At 42.0% G+C, this 15,674-nt stretch overlaps 1 protein-coding gene across 3 annotated transcripts in view; it reads right to left on the minus strand.

Moving 5' to 3' along the window:
* LOC126525541 (uncharacterized) overlaps positions 1–15,674 on the minus strand; it is a 31,287-nt gene that overhangs the window by 13,857 nt on the left and 1,756 nt on the right. The window contains exons 2-6 of one of the 3 annotated variants that reach the window (XM_055067732.2): positions 9,983–10,100; positions 6,821–6,907; positions 6,655–6,716; positions 4,738–4,776; positions 2,670–2,705 (exon numbers count right to left, since the gene is read on the minus strand). In XM_055067732.2, the coding sequence (XP_054923707.1) occupies positions 2,670–2,705; positions 4,738–4,776; positions 6,655–6,716; positions 6,821–6,907; positions 9,983–10,028 (270 nt within the window). In that variant the 5' untranslated portion in view covers positions 10,029–10,100. Of the gene's footprint in view, positions 1–2,669; positions 2,706–4,737; positions 4,777–6,654; positions 6,717–6,820; positions 6,908–9,970; positions 10,101–15,674 lie in introns of all 3 variants that reach the window. The other 2 variants (XM_055067731.2, XM_050173439.3) reach the window with 2 other exon arrangements.

Consider the following 15,674-nt stretch of genomic DNA (forward strand, 5'->3'; position numbering starts at 1 on the left):
TTTTTTCTTCATGGCAGCGTAAACGATGACGTGCCTACCACCGCGGTTTTCATTTTGAGATTCTAGGGCGAACGGGCTGACTTCAAAAAAAAAAAAAAACTTTTTGGAAGGCTATTTACGTCCTCTCCCAGCTATAGCAGCAGCCCACCTGTTTTCCCCATACGGAGCGACAAAAGTCCTTACTTTATTGCTCATATTGTGCTTCGAAAACGTTTGCGGTCAAATATGCAGAAAAGTTCACCAATGGCGGAGTGGCAACAGAAGAGCGCGAACGGGGTCTAACGAGGATGCGCCAGTAAAAGAGTGCACAAAACCTGAGCTTTCCGTACTGAGTTGCAAATTTGAAAGATAATTTTTTTGTAAATGTTCTACATGCAGCAGGCAAGACTTTTCTAAAGAAAAACGTCTTGTACGTGAGAGTGCTCTATTTCTTCTGTCAATCTGCGCTTTGGATGTTAAATTGTAACTCCGTTTTGTTCGTAGTGTTTTGTCAAGCTTTGTTTAACGTTATGTTATTTATACCAGGTGTCCCAGCTATCATGCACCAAGTTAAGCAAAAAGCAGTAGCCTATATACTCGTATAAATATATATCCACGTATAAATCTATACGTGGATGAAACCAATTGCACGCCGCTAGCAGCGACATGAAGAAGCGGCTCGTATTTCTTACTTTCTTAATTAATTATTTCGTAACGATGGATTAATCAACTTTCTAATTTCTACATTTACGGCAGACAAGCTAGAACGACTTCGAAAACATCAATTTCAATTGTTTAAGACACAATATATTTCGCGCTGCTCTTTTTTTTACCGCGTGTTAAAGAAATCGCTCCGCCCGCCTGAGAACCAGCCCAAACGTGGAATATTCGCGGGGTTTTCTTTACCATGCGGGAAAGAAAAGCCGCGCAAAGTATAGCGTGTCGCAAATCACTGAAATTGATATTTTCGAAGTCGCTGTAACAGCTAATGTTGACATAACTACCATAGATGCAATAATATCATAAGAAGCCAACAAACACTGACACCAAGGACAAGCCCTATGTTGTCCTTGGTGTCAGTGTTTGTTGGCTTCTTATGATATGACTAATAAAAATCGCGCCGCTCGGTTAACCCCCTTTCTTCTTGTTTATAGATGTAGTAAGTAACTTTTTAAATAAATTATTACACATTATATAATTATATGGGAAGAACACAAGATATCAGACGCTTCTTCGTGTTTGCCGCTAACGACATGCAGTAGCTTTCACCCGCATAGAAGGCACGCGTTATGTATATGTTATATTTACAATATTGACACAGTGCGGTGCACTATACAGGGTGTTCTTTAGACAATACACGTTTTTCATAAAAAGGCTATAGGCGCAGCGAACGCGACGTTCTTTCCAGACGAGTCCGGAGGGCGGACATACTTTGCCGCTAATAACGTGAGCTTCAGGGGACTAATTAACAAATTCAATAATTAACATTCTTTTATTAGTGATTTAGGGGCGGCGGTCGTTTAAATGACGAACTTGAAGGCAGTCACATTTTAATGCACCCTCGTTTTTTGAAGACCTTGAAAATCGCGCCAGGGTCGAGATGTTTGTCATCGAATTTCGGCGGCAAGCCCAGGCAGTGTCGAAACCAAGCGCCGCGGGAGCGCAGAAAAAGGCGGCCCCGCTATCGCGTCAGACCAAATGACGACAGGCGCGATGAAGACTGAAACGGATGTCTCGGTCAGACGCGGCAGCTTAGGTGCACGGCACGCTTTGCCTTGGAGGATCAACGCGCCCTAGTGGCCCGAGCGCGTGCTGCAGCAGAAGCCACAGGGGTCCCGGACTATAGGAACCCCTCCTAGATTTTGGGGACGGCCCTTAAGGCCGTCCCCAACTCTCTCCTGTCATCATCCAATAAAGTTTTTCACCGCCACCACGCTTTGCCTGGCAAGCATGTATCACTGTGTGTCGGGTCATGATTTGCCGCGGCCATTCTGTCATTTCAAACTTCGGCCCACACTTCTTTGCGGGGTCGTTGCCGTCTGACGCGCAGAGGGACGCGCTCAGACTCAATATTGCGTGGATTTGTCCGTTAATTACGACGATGAATATCTCAGATTACGTGCGATTTCCTGGATATCTAAAAAAATGAGTATGCCATAAATTGTGACGCCCTGCGAATCTTCCTATAAGCAACGGCCCTCAAGTTAATAATAAAAAGTTAATGATTTTTTGTTAATTAGTCTTTTCAGAGTAACTTGAGCAACGGCAAAGTATTTCCGCATCGCCGTTGAGCTGGTATGCGATGACAACAAGTGTTTTACGGTCATAGTCGTATTATAAAAAAAATCTCTATTGTGTTAAAAAGCACCCTGTATGTATGAGACACTAACTCTTCTTAATACAAGGAGTTGCCGGTGCCGCATTCTTGCGCCAACGTCTCCTCTCCATCATTTCAATAATAAAAGAAAAATCACATATTCTATCGCGTTGTATATTACAGCTGGAATAGGATTTGGTACTTTTTTATTTGCGTCATTGACGTGCATATTACGGTTATTTGCTGATCAGAATTTATGAAATGTTCAGCCGTTTCACCAGGTCCTTATAGGTCACTTGTTCATTGCTCGCTATTTTTATGCAAATACGCCCTCTCTTGTACAGTGTTGTACTAACATGACATGCACACTCACCTTGCCAAGTGCCTTGGAGGCGACTTTTCGCTCATGCTGAGGAACGAAAAAAAATAAATTTTTTTGTGAATGTCTTTGGATGGTCAGTTTTCCTTCTTACACTGTTTTAATGCGAGATGAATGCGACAGTCTTTCATCCCACGCCGTGTCAATCGATGTGATGTTCTTGCACCTGACTAGTGCTTTTGACCTTGCATGCGAAAATTGCTAATAAAATTGAGTGCCTGGCTTACAAGTAAAAACCTAAATGAGTGTAAAATCCTTGACGTTACAGTAACAGACAACGTAAGCTACAATGTGCACATTTATAACGTGTGCCTGTCATCCTTTCATAAACTGCGCCTTCTACAACATAAAAATAAACGCGGTTTCTCTACATCGAAATTTGTAGCTTACAAGACGATTATTATATCCAGAACTAGAATGTGCGTGCACTGTTTTGGATCGATTCATGAAGGCTAACATTGCTGCTTTGGAAATAATCCAGCGAACATTGTTGCTTTAGAAATAATCCAGCGAAGAGCTGCCCCATTAGTCTTGGAAGTTTGAATGTATGCGTTCACGGTAGAGAAAACAGCGTTAACCGCTAAATTAGAGATGCGTAAACAGCGTACGGGATAGGGGTGTTAAAGAAGTCAGATATGGAACTACATCTGAGGGCAAGAAAGAAACAAAGAAGTCGGAACAAAATGATTCGCAATTCAAAGTTCAGTGCAGGGCTTTAACGTTCGAAGCCAGATCAGGTTGTCTGAAAACCAGGAGTAGCAGGAGAAAATTTACTATGACTATTACTATGATCTGTGCATAGCGTGTAAAAATGGCACAGAAGCCATTGAACTCATGTTCTATTGGAGTGCAGAAATGTCCATTGTTGCGTCACATGGACGACGAAGGCTATTACACTCTTAACCACAAGAAATAAATTTGAAGGAAGGTGGAAGCATGGAAGGATTACTAGTGGTTGAGCAAGGAATGTCACTTGAGCGTATGTTTCAGAAGGAGGACTTGTCTTGGGGCAGCGACTGCTGCTTCACCCATGTCATATCGCAGATGGTGAATGTGCCGGCTTCGGAAAGAACTGTCGTTAAAGCGGCGAATAATAGAACGACTAATGGCAGCCTCCCATGTGCTCGATGCTAGTGTGCGAAGGAAGTGTTTTTGATGAGGGTTTAAAAGCGAGGCCATTTGACCTCTCACCAGCCTGTCGCTTGACCCTCCAATGCGTCATAGTGGAAAACAGTCTTCTCGCCCAGCTGCTACTCGGACGTTCTTATCTAGACTATGCCTGCACTATTCAGGAATAACCAAACCTACCTGAGGCCAAATTTTCCATTTTTTTCACATTTAATGAAAAAAGAAGAATGGTTCCTGACCTTACCAAGCTCTCGACTCCTGAATCCATACATAGTTAGATGTGGACGTATTTGCACTTACCCACGTTTTGAGTTTTAAAAACAGTAAATTAAATATGCACTTTTACTTGCTCATTTCCTTACGACATTTCTGTCTATTTGTTTGGCAGTGGCATATTGTGGCGAAGCCCCCGACTATATTTGTGAGCACTTCCAACACTAACAACTTAATAAATAAATAAATAAATAAATAAATAAATAAATAAATAAATAAATAAATAAATAAATAAATCTGTGTTGACTTGGAAAAACATGGCTGCGAGATTTATTGTTCAAGAGTAGGGAAATGCACTGGAAGGAAGGTTACCTTTTATATTTATGTTATGCTACAAAATATTCAGGTATTGAATTGTCACGACGATCCAATCACGGATCCAAAAGGTCAAAACAAGACAAATCAGAAAGGTTAAAGAAACGGCTTGGTGACAACAGCGATTACGAAAGGGTATATGCCTCATAAATCTCACCATCCATACTACTGCTTCTTTGTGGCCGACCATTCGAGACAGTGTTGAGACTGTCACAAGCTGTGGGCATGACGAAGTCTAGCTCACTTTCACATTCGTCACGGAAATGGTAATGCATTTCATTAATGGTAATGTATAGCAGAGATGCAGAGGAAAACGTTACACATTAACATAGCCAAACAAACTCACCCGAGTTAGTCCACAGAGGTTCAACGTTCCGTTTAGACACTGTAAAAGAAGCATATCCCTAGAACAAGAGTGCATTGTAATATGCGATGGGCATCGTAATGCATCTGCTGGGCGGGTCCCGGCCAACGAATAAAAGCAGCAGAGCACTCGGAACAAAAGAGAGCACTGCCCTCCATCTACAGGCGCATTGCCTTCAGCATTGCTTCTCGGTTTGCCCTCGCATCCTCGCCCTTGCGCCCGACGTAGATCACGTGACCTCCAACACGCGGCGCGCATGCAGCACATGCACCTCGCACCCGGGGCAGCACGAAGGCGTTGACAGCGACAACGAAAACCCGCCTTGAGCGTCCGCACAGATGTTACCTCACTAAGAATGTTACGCAAGAACGCTGGCACCTGTGTCCGAGGTCATCCTTCAGAAATTAACTGAAGGACAAATAAAATACAGATGTACACGCTCAGAAAAAAAAACAAGGTCTGAGGTTGTTCCCTATGTGCAAAAGCTTTCGCACAATTTGAAAGAAAATGTGACATAATAATAGCGCCCGTAAAAGGCACGGGCAAATAACGACTGAACGAACGCTCTGTAACGAGCACGTTTTCCTTGTCTTAGCTTTTTTTTTTTTTTTTTTTTTTTACTGTCGCTGTTAATCTGTTACCATGAGTTACCACCTATAGCCGATGAAATAATTTGCTGAAAAACGCGTTCAACAGCTACACGGTGTCTTTTTTTTCTTTTCCGTGCCGCGTAGGCTGGCTCGGCAGTGGCTCCGAATTTCGGGGCCACCGAAGGTGCCCCTGTGTGGATACTCGTCACGCCGCGTGCGCCGTTGAGCTAGTCTGCGAAACTTCGCTCAGACGCGGAAGGGTCGGTATCGGACAAACAGCGCGTCGCACAGACGACTGAGTCCGGGAACATGAGCTTTCTATCAGGAATTCTGACAACGTCGCACACTACACCCGCGGGCATATGTTTCCTATGGTATTCGAATTCTGGGCAAGGGTGTAGATACGCTCGGGCGAGATTTTTTGAAAGCACTTTTAAATCGAAGCTTTCTCTGCGGGCGTTTGTAGGAAATCTGACCTGTTTGAGGTTCTCCTTAATGTATGTTGGAAAACTAAAACGTTGGCGAGTTCCTGGAGTCGGAAGTCGAGCTCCGCAGAAACGCACGCATTTGTTTATCTGTGCCTTTCTGTTTATTTGTCTTGTTACGACTACATTTATAGGATTAATCACGTGCACTCAGTTTTTGTGAAAGCTAAGACTTTTAACCCCCCAGTGTATTATTTTTCATACTTTGAATTTGAATATCTCAAAATGCTTTGTTAAGCGCGGAGAACTTAACGCTAGAGCCATTGTAGCATTTTTGACCCGCTGGAGGGAAGTTTCAGTAAAAACACTTACATAATAATTACTGTACTAATTACTTTAAAATCAAATAAGGTTTTATTGCGTAGATGCGATCAGGGTTTTATCAATTTCTTTGATGTGGAATAGAATTTCAGCTTTTAGGGTTGAATATTTTGATTCGTTGCGAGGAGTCGTTTCACATTATTTGCGCAGAAGCATAGCCATCGCCTGCTGAAAGCTCTCGGGGACCGTGAAGGCGATGGTTGCACCTCTACAGAGGCATTGACGCAGTTGTGGCGAGTTCAGTTTTTGCCATACTTTGCAGCTCCAAATACTAACTTGCATTAACATTTGCGAGAAATCCAGGAAAAAAACACGGAGAAGGCGGCAGATGGAAATTCAAGACGACGAGAAAAACGAGAACTAGGTAAAAAAAAAAAAAGAACGGTAGGAAGGAATGGCAAGTAAGGAATTTATGCACATTGATCTTTAGAAATGTGATTGCGAAATCGCTTTCTTGCACCAAGCGCAATTCGTCACTTGTGGAAGACACTGTTTCACCGTACCTCTCTGATCCCCATGACATCTGGAATTTGCACCGCGTGGCATCGCGTTGCTGGGCTCCCTTCTGCAAACACGGGAAGAGGAGGAGGACGATGAGCGGGAGCTTTGTTTGGTGCAGCGCTTACTCGCTGCGATTGCTTGAGTGGGCTACGAAGCCAAATGCCTCACTTTGATCGGCGTTTGCTTGGGTTGTGACAGATGCAATGATGATCGCACAGAACGCTGTTGCTAGCAATGTGAACATGACGGACACAGCTGCAAAGAGGCGAGAATGAAAACGTGCACCGTGAAAAAACTGTGAAAGAAAGGTGCGGCAATTTTAGTGAGATATCTTTCGTGTTTCACACTTGTTCTGCACTTTCACTGAAATATTCAGTTGATGGCTTTTTCCGTCATTTTAGAGAAACGTTTAGTTACGTAGTTGACACCTCTCTAGGCGTAGTACTATTATCTGTTGTAGCATCGGTGGAATGGCTGAGAGAAAGCTATTGTTTCTTCATTTACGTCTTGCGTGCGATTATTTCACAAGCTGCGCAAACGTATGAGTGAGGGCATGTCAAATGTTACCATCACATTGCGAAACAAGGTTGCGGGTAGTGTGAAAATTTAAATCGAACTATTTTTGCAAACTCCTAAACCTTTCTGCAAAAATTTGCCTGCAGAGCTTCTTCGAATAACATTCTGCAAACTAGTGAAAGAGTGTTAAATATTTTTATGCATGTTGCAAATGCGAAAATACGTGAAACGAAGCTGTCAGTTCTCCAAAGCGATGTCCCAAGTGTCAAAATTTGAATGTCAGATGATTAGACCTTAAGGGTATTTATAATGAAGAAAATCTTCAATACTCGCTTCAAAGAACATTCAAAGAACAATACTCGCGAACGCTGACTCAGGAGACACAGAAACATGAAAACACAAGACAGCGCGTACACAAATATATGGGCTTTTCATGGTATAAAAATGAACAATGCGAGCTATAAGAACAAGAACGAAGAGATATGCACCGTAAAGTGATTTAGCAACTTGGTGATACTTTTTATTCCTTCAAAAACTGCGTTTCTTTGCGTGCCACAATGTGTTGCTGTTTTTCTAAGGTCCATGCATGACCCAAGATTCTTTTTTATTTTTTTAATCATGGGATATTACGGGCCGAAACGACGGTATGATTATGAAGCACGCCGTAATGGGGCACTCCGGATTAATTTTGACAACTTGCGGTTCTTTAACAGTCACCCAATGTACGGTACACAGGTGTTTTGCATTTCGCCTCTATCGGAATGTGGCCGCCGCGGCCGGGATTCAATGCTGCGCCCTTGTGCTTAGCAAATTTTCCCCTAATTTGATTAATTCATTTATTTACTGACAGATACTGTCACCTCTTGCAGAGGGCTATTACTGGAGTGGAGCAAATAGAAATTTATAACAGTTAACATTCTGGAAAACAATCATTACAGATGTCTAACAGGCGAAGGGACAAATCAATAGCACCAAATAACACGTAAGCAAATTATTAGCAAATAAATGCACCAAGTCACATGTAGGCAAAAAAAATAGTTCTATTAGCAGTTACATATCAGGGTATCAGTGATGTGTTTTATGAATGAATCAGTTGATAAGGATGAGACGGCGACTTTCCGTTCGCTGATAGCTCTTTGAGAGAAGCTATATGTAAAGCAGTCAATACGAACAGCAGGAGTAGTAATAAACATTGAATGGCGGTGCCTAGAGGTCTCACCGCGAAGAATTTCATAATAGTCGGCGCAGTTTATTTGACCATGACAATCAATAATGAGATAGAGATATTTTAGCCTTTCGTATTTAGTCCTAGCCTGTAATGTGGGTAGGTGTGGAAGTACACACAGTTGAGAAGGAGAGTCTGACCGTCGGTATTTATCGCATGTAACACTGACTGCTAGACGCTGGATTTTTTTCTATTTTTGATATGTTTGTAGTAGGAAGGATCCCATACAATCTTTGCATATTCAATTATTGACCTAATTAGTGTTTTATACGCTAAACATTTTGTTTCTTGCGTCGCAAATGGCAAATTACGCCTGAGACACCAGAGCGACTCGCTGTCCTTAGAGCACACATAATCTATGTGTTCCTCCATCAAACATCATTTGTGAAAATAAAGCCAAGGTACTTATACTGCTAAAATCTTTGAGTTCATAATTATCAATGTAGTAAGAGTATCTTGAATGATTTTTCTTTCTAGAGACTGTCATAACTACGGTATTTAGAGGATTTTGCTCTATTTGCCAATCATCACACCATTTCATTATCTTCTGTAGGTTGCCGTGTAATCTTTCTTGGCCAGCTAGTGTTTCTACTTTATTGTACATAATGCAGTAATCAGCAGAGAGCCTTATGGAAGCGTCTATGTCATTCGGGAGGTCGTTAATAAATTAAAAGAAATAAAAGGGGGGCCAGAACGCTGCCTTGGGGTACTCCTGACTCAGCAGATGAAACTCGAGGTTTTGTGTCTCTAGTCTCGACATATTGCTCGTGAGAATGAAAACAAGGTGAGAACCAATTTGTAATGGTAGCATTTTTAAACATTAACTTAATTTTTCTTAGCAATTTACGGTGAGATACTTTATCGAATGCTTTTGCGAAGTCCACAAACGTATCTGTGCGCGAAAACTTATGGCTTCCGAAAGATGCTGTGCCAATTCGATGAGATGAGATGTAGACAAGCCTTGTCGAAATCCGTGTTGGCATTTAGCTATAGCCTGGCAGCGGATTGGGACATCATACACGTACGGCACATCTATCTACAACACTATGTGTACCGAACAACAAACTAATTCTACTGGGAGATTTTTTAACTTACCAGATATACATTGGATAGCTTTACGTTTTCGATCACCCTGCTTTGAAATGTGGAAAGTTGGGCGAGTTGGTGATTCATCATCACACCTTGATGGTGAAGCAGCGCACTGACAAGGAGAACGCGAAGGACACGACATTCGCTGCAGCGAGTGTTTTCTTGTGTGTCTTCGCGTTGTCTTTGTCAGTGCGCTGCTTCACCACCAAGGTGTGATTTCCTGCTCTGAATTAATCTGCAATATGATACTGCACTTTAACTTGAGTCAAGGGGTAAATCACCCTACACGCATTAAAGGGTCTACATTGAACATTCTAGATTTGGTGTTTGTCAGTGAGCTATTTGCGCTGCAAGATCTTAAAATACAAATACTGGATGACATATCTAATTACGAGCTAAGCTACTCTGTCATATCAGTGCAAGGTCTTTTAACTGTTCCAAAAACGCGGAAGACTCTCCTCCATTTTTCCAAAACAGACGGTACGAACATTTTTTATTACTTGATATTCCAATACGCTTCGTTTGAAGAGCTGGCAGTTGCCGCATCCACTACCATCGATGTTTTCTTGCACAAGTTTCAATATATTGTATTTTACTGCATCCGTAGCCATGTTCCGTCTAAAACAAAAATGTATAACAAGTCTAAATCATGGCATACTCATGAAATCATACATGCGAAACGCGAAGGAAAGAGGCTTAGAAATTTTTTAAGTCTAAAGCCTTCACCTTTTACGCAAGCTAATGTCAGCAGTATGAATAAAGATATGAAGTTGAAGGTTCGGACAGCCAAGAATAATTATTTTTCTTACATTCTTCTGAAATTCTTAACTACTGCACCACGGAAATATTGCAATCACACAAACCTCAAGAAGCGTTACGATAACCCAGATTCTCAAGATGACAAATTGAGTTGTGCACACTCCTTTAACAGACGCTTCCGCTCTGTCTTTACCTCAGACAACAGGACGGACCCGTTCATAGACCCGGGTTTCCGTCAGCCTATAGAACCTCTTTCAGTTACCACGCAGGGAGTACTTAACCTTTTGTTAAATTTGTACACCAAAGAGGGAGTGATATCCGATAACATACAAAATACTTTCTTGTGGAGGTATGCGCCTTGAATATGTGAATACTTGCGCATAATTTTTAACGAATAATTAAAATCCTGCTCTGTCCCCCGCGAGTGGAAGACTACTAATATCGTCCCCGTGCATAAATACGGAAGTCCGACGTCTCAAATTATAGGCCTATCTCTCTGACTTGTACAGCATGCAATCTTTTAGAGCATTTAGTGTTGAAAGACTTAACCGCATACCTTGAAACACGTTGCATACTGTCCCCATATGAGCGTGGCTATCGAATAAGGCGCTCTGACATCAACCCAAGTAGTCAAATTAGTGCACGACATATCGGCTGGCGATTGGCAACCAGAAACAAACCGACTTTATACTGTTAGATTTTTCTTAGGTGTCCGACCGCGTGTCCCACAAAAAAAATTGACCTCAATACTTCTTTCTGCCTTGGCGACAGTCCTAATGTTCACTAGATTCAACATCATCTGTCTGATCGATTGCAGTTCGTAAAAATTCACGACGCATTGTCCTCATAAGAACCCGTCGCATCAGGTACGACCCTGAGCAGTGTCTTGGCGCTTGTGATATTCTTTCTGTACATTAATGATTTGCCGCCCATATTCAGTGTGAAATTTAGGGCGCTTGCAAATGATTGCATTTTCTATCGCGAAGTTAACTCACCAGCTGACCAGGAGACAGTTAATGAAGCATTACAGTCTGTTAATAAATGGTGCAAAGATTGGCAAATGAAAATTAATATCCAAAAATCTGCGGTGCTCACGATAACTCGGAAAAGAGGAAGGACGGCTTGCTATTATGCAATTATTGACAACCTAATTCCAAGGGTTGACGAGCACAAATATTTGGGTATAACACTTTCACACAATCTCTGGTTTGAAACTCACGTAAGCAAGCATCTGCATTGAAAAAGCTTTTTTTTTTTCTTAGACGTCCACTCCGTTCCACGCCGCATAAACTCGTTCAACCAATCCTAGAATATGCCGTAATTGCATGGTTTACTCCCCCCCCCCCCCCCCCACAATAAGAAACTTTTATCACAACTATAAGCAGTTCAACGTAAGACAATCAGCTTTGCATTCAACAAATACATACGAACTGCATGATTCGCCAGCGGAAATGACAAATAAAACCAGTTTACTAACTATTAAAAACGGAGTGAAACTAGCAAGTCTAAAGATTTTTGTTCCATTGTCTGAAAGGCGACATTAAAATTGATACATCTAAGTTCATTTCTTTAACCACCACCAGACTAACTCGGCATAAACACTCTTGAACACTGGACGAATTCTCAGCCAACTATACTGTTTTGAATATTCATAATTTCCACTTGTAATTAGAGAATGGAATAAATTAGACTAGAAAATCACTAACACTGAGCCATTAAGCAGTTGGTATCCTTATTAGAAAAAGCATTGATTGTATCTCGGTTACAATAACTACTGTCACTTTTTTTCCTAAAAAATAATCTTTTAGCATTTTATCTTTGTTACCCGGCCTGTAATACTAAGGCCTATGCATAGTACGTGTTGCATATATGGTGACTTTATTTATTTTCAGTTTGCTTTCTTCATTTCTATAGTTTCTTCCTGTGTACATATATTGTATTCATGATTGCATCTGTACTGCATTGTTATGCTGTTCATGTTTGACGCTATAGTGTATAAGATGTAACATGGACGTACTTAGGATGGCTAAATCAGGTTAACTGATGTTGCAATGTCTATGCTTCAAAGTTGCTGCACTGCATTTGTTACACTCGAACATTGTGTATTGTAAATTCGCCTGTTTTTTATTCATGACCTGGTGCTGTACTTGATTCTGTGTCCCACCTGCTATGAAGTTCTTGCAAATGATTGGCAGTTTTGTTTAAGAATAAATAAATAAATAAATAAATAAATAAATAAATAAATAAATAAATAAATTGTGTTGGTTCATATAACTTAAAAGATGTTTCGACATAATGTGCTCAAGCAGTTTTGAGCAAGTATTAGTAATCGAGACAGGGCGATAACTTGCTAAATTATCAGCACTGCCGCTTTTGAGGATACGAATAACTTTACCTTGCTTCCACATCTTGTGGAAAGAACCCCCACGAAGTGAAAACCGAAAAATTAATGTGAGATATTTCAAATTCCATTCGGCTTACCGTTGCAGAAACTCATTCGGGATGCCATTGGGTCCGGGGCTTTTCTTTAGGTTCAAATTTGAAATTGATAGTGGTTATAGCGAATAGCGATAATGATCGTAACAGTGGTCGCTTTTCCAAAGCATCCAGCTTTGCCTAAATATGAGCGCGATATTATATATATATATATATATATATATATATATATATATATATATATATATATATATAATCACCTAGAAAGCGTGGCTACTCGCATGACCCACGAGATAAGGTGGTGGTCGCTGAAAAATCTCGGAGGGGCCGTGCTGGGACTTGCGTCGTAGCGACAGCCACCAGGTGCACGCGTCATTTCTTTAGGAGGCAGTTTAAGGCAGTTTAAGAAAAATGTACGATTACCAGCGCTGCGGCTTCGCCAAGGTTGCTTCAGTGGCCTCTACTGCGACCCGTTGGTGACAAATTTTGCCAAGATTAAGTTCTGTTGCAGTTGGCCTTTAAGGCCATCTTCTTTGGACTAAGTGACACCACAAACTTCACAACGAATGTTTATGAGAATGCGCCATCTGTGAACAAGAATGACGGTGGGCGCTGGTGGAAATAGCGGCGGGGAATCGGCCTCGAACCTACTGCGACGACGTACGTACATGCATACTCGTTGAATGGTACACCTTGCGGCCGCTTCTCTAGGCAGACTTTGACCAATGCATCGTTCCGATGAGATATCGAAAACAACGAACGCGCAAGATATCCGAAGCTTCTTATATTTATGACTACGGCAAATCTTGAGTCAGTGAACCCTCCTTATCATTGCTCAAAAAGGAGTTGTCATACCTTGAATATGTGTCGTGTAAACGTGTACTGTTTTCGTGCACTTGTTGATATGTGTAGCCTTTCGCTACGAATTAACCACGCTTGCTAGACAGCGTTCGTGTATGTTGTCTCCTCTTGTCCCGTTCCAAAGCGTAGTTTTTGTCCCCCAAAGTACGGCGTCGACCGGCCTAATTTAGAACAATACTGAGCTTTGGGTGAAAGTTCTCCAAGAATCCATGGCGACATGACCGCGCCTCCTAAGTTGGATACAGTATCTTAGTTTTCGTGTCGGTATTTCTCTTTGATTTCGAATGGTAAAGATAGCCTCGTCCCCACCAATGAAACATCGAAGACACCAAACTGCTGCATCACCCTCCTACCACCTAATGATACCCAGTCCTGACACCACACGTCTTATTCCCTTCCGAAGGAACGCCGGGATAGCACCCTCCTACCACCTAATGATACCCAGTCCTGACACCACACGTCTTATTCCCTTCCGAAGGAACGCCGGGATAGTCCAGAGAGAAAGTATCCGTTAAAAAATGGTAGTAATAAAGTTTTCAAACAAATTTATACTAGTAAACAACACAGTCGAAAGGAAATTTCGACAAGCTTCATTCGTGCGGTGTGTGATCTAAGCACAAAGGAGTAAATGAAAACGTGCCGAAGAAAGCAAATTTAAGCAGACTCAACTCCAGAGCACATCTCCCTATAATGCGAAGCGTTAACAGTTTGGTAGATAATGGTTATTATTAATCGTATAACTCTTCTGAAGCGAATGATCAATGCTTCTGTGACGTGTTGCGAACGTATGCTGAGTGCAGTGCGTGATGTTTGTTTTTATGATACCTGGTGACTCAAATTGTCGTCAGAGAGGCTTATTGAAGAGTTGCGCGTAAACAATGCAGCGTCCCCAGCGACGCAGGCCCAGTGCCCGTCGCGATAGACGCGCATTTTCAGACTGCACTATCTTCGAGATCGGCCCACGAAAACGGCCATATGATTTCCAAATAGTCGCTGTACTAAACTGGATATAACTCACCAAGAATATTTCGCTATAAAACCGCTCTTTTGAAGTGCTGTGCGAATCCTTGTGTAAAACTGAGTGCTTGATCTCGTAAAAAAAAAAAAAAAAAACTTCTTTCCATATCAACTTCTCCGGTGAAGAACCAAAAACCGTCGTCAGAGAAACTCAGGGAATGCAAGAGTGTAGAAAAACCGAAGCTGCGAATATGGAGCTACGTACTTTGCGTGACAGACATCGTTGTAGGGCACAAAGTATAATCGAGCCGTCCAGTTAACCTTGCAGTTTGACTTTTGACATTAGTAGGTGGAAAACAATCGCACTTCCCACTTTCCACTTCGGTACATCATCATCATCATCATCATCATCATCATCATCTCCACAAAAGGCATAGGCCTTTCCCAGCAATCTGCCATTACCCTTGTCTTGCGCCATTTGACCCCATCTTATCCCTGCAAGTTTCCTCATTTCATCATCACGCCGCCTAATTCTCTGCCGTGCTCGACGAGTATGCTTCCCTTCCCTTGGCACCCAATCTTTAACTATAATGGTCGACCGGTTATCGACCTTACGAATTGCAAGACCTGCCCAGTTCCATTTTGTGGTAGTAATGCCGACTAGAATCACCCGTTTCCTCTCTAATCCAAACCCTTGTTTTTCCGGTATTTTAACGTTACGTCTATATTTTTTTATTTCCATCGCTTGTCACGCAGTCCTTAACTTATTTTCTACCTTGTTTGTTGACCTCCGCTACGTATACAGCGAGAACTCTATACAAACTCAAGCATGTTACCAGTGGTGTCCACCTCGAAAAGCATTGCTGCCCGTCTTCGAAGGATGAGGGAAGCAGAAATGTATCAGAACTCGAAGGTTACAAAAAGAGGAAGGCTGTTGTGAACGAGCAACATTGCATTCGCCTGGCAATGCAAATTGGCAAGATTCCCGAATAAGTTGTTGCAGCCAAATCAGTGCTAGCCAAAGACACGAGGAGATAAAATCGTATACCGTCTGATCTGCAGCTGCCCCTTTGCGTGGCGTCAAAACTGGCAATTTCGCTCTGAAAGAATCTGAACTTATGGAATGCTTGTAAGTGGCAGCGATAAAACCATTGGCGTGCCTTCTGAACAGAACCGACT

Source organism: Dermacentor andersoni, chromosome 8 (genome assembly GCF_023375885.2).
Source record: "Dermacentor andersoni chromosome 8, qqDerAnde1_hic_scaffold, whole genome shotgun sequence".
In the NCBI taxonomy this organism is placed as follows: Eukaryota; Metazoa; Arthropoda; class Arachnida; order Ixodida; family Ixodidae; genus Dermacentor; species Dermacentor andersoni.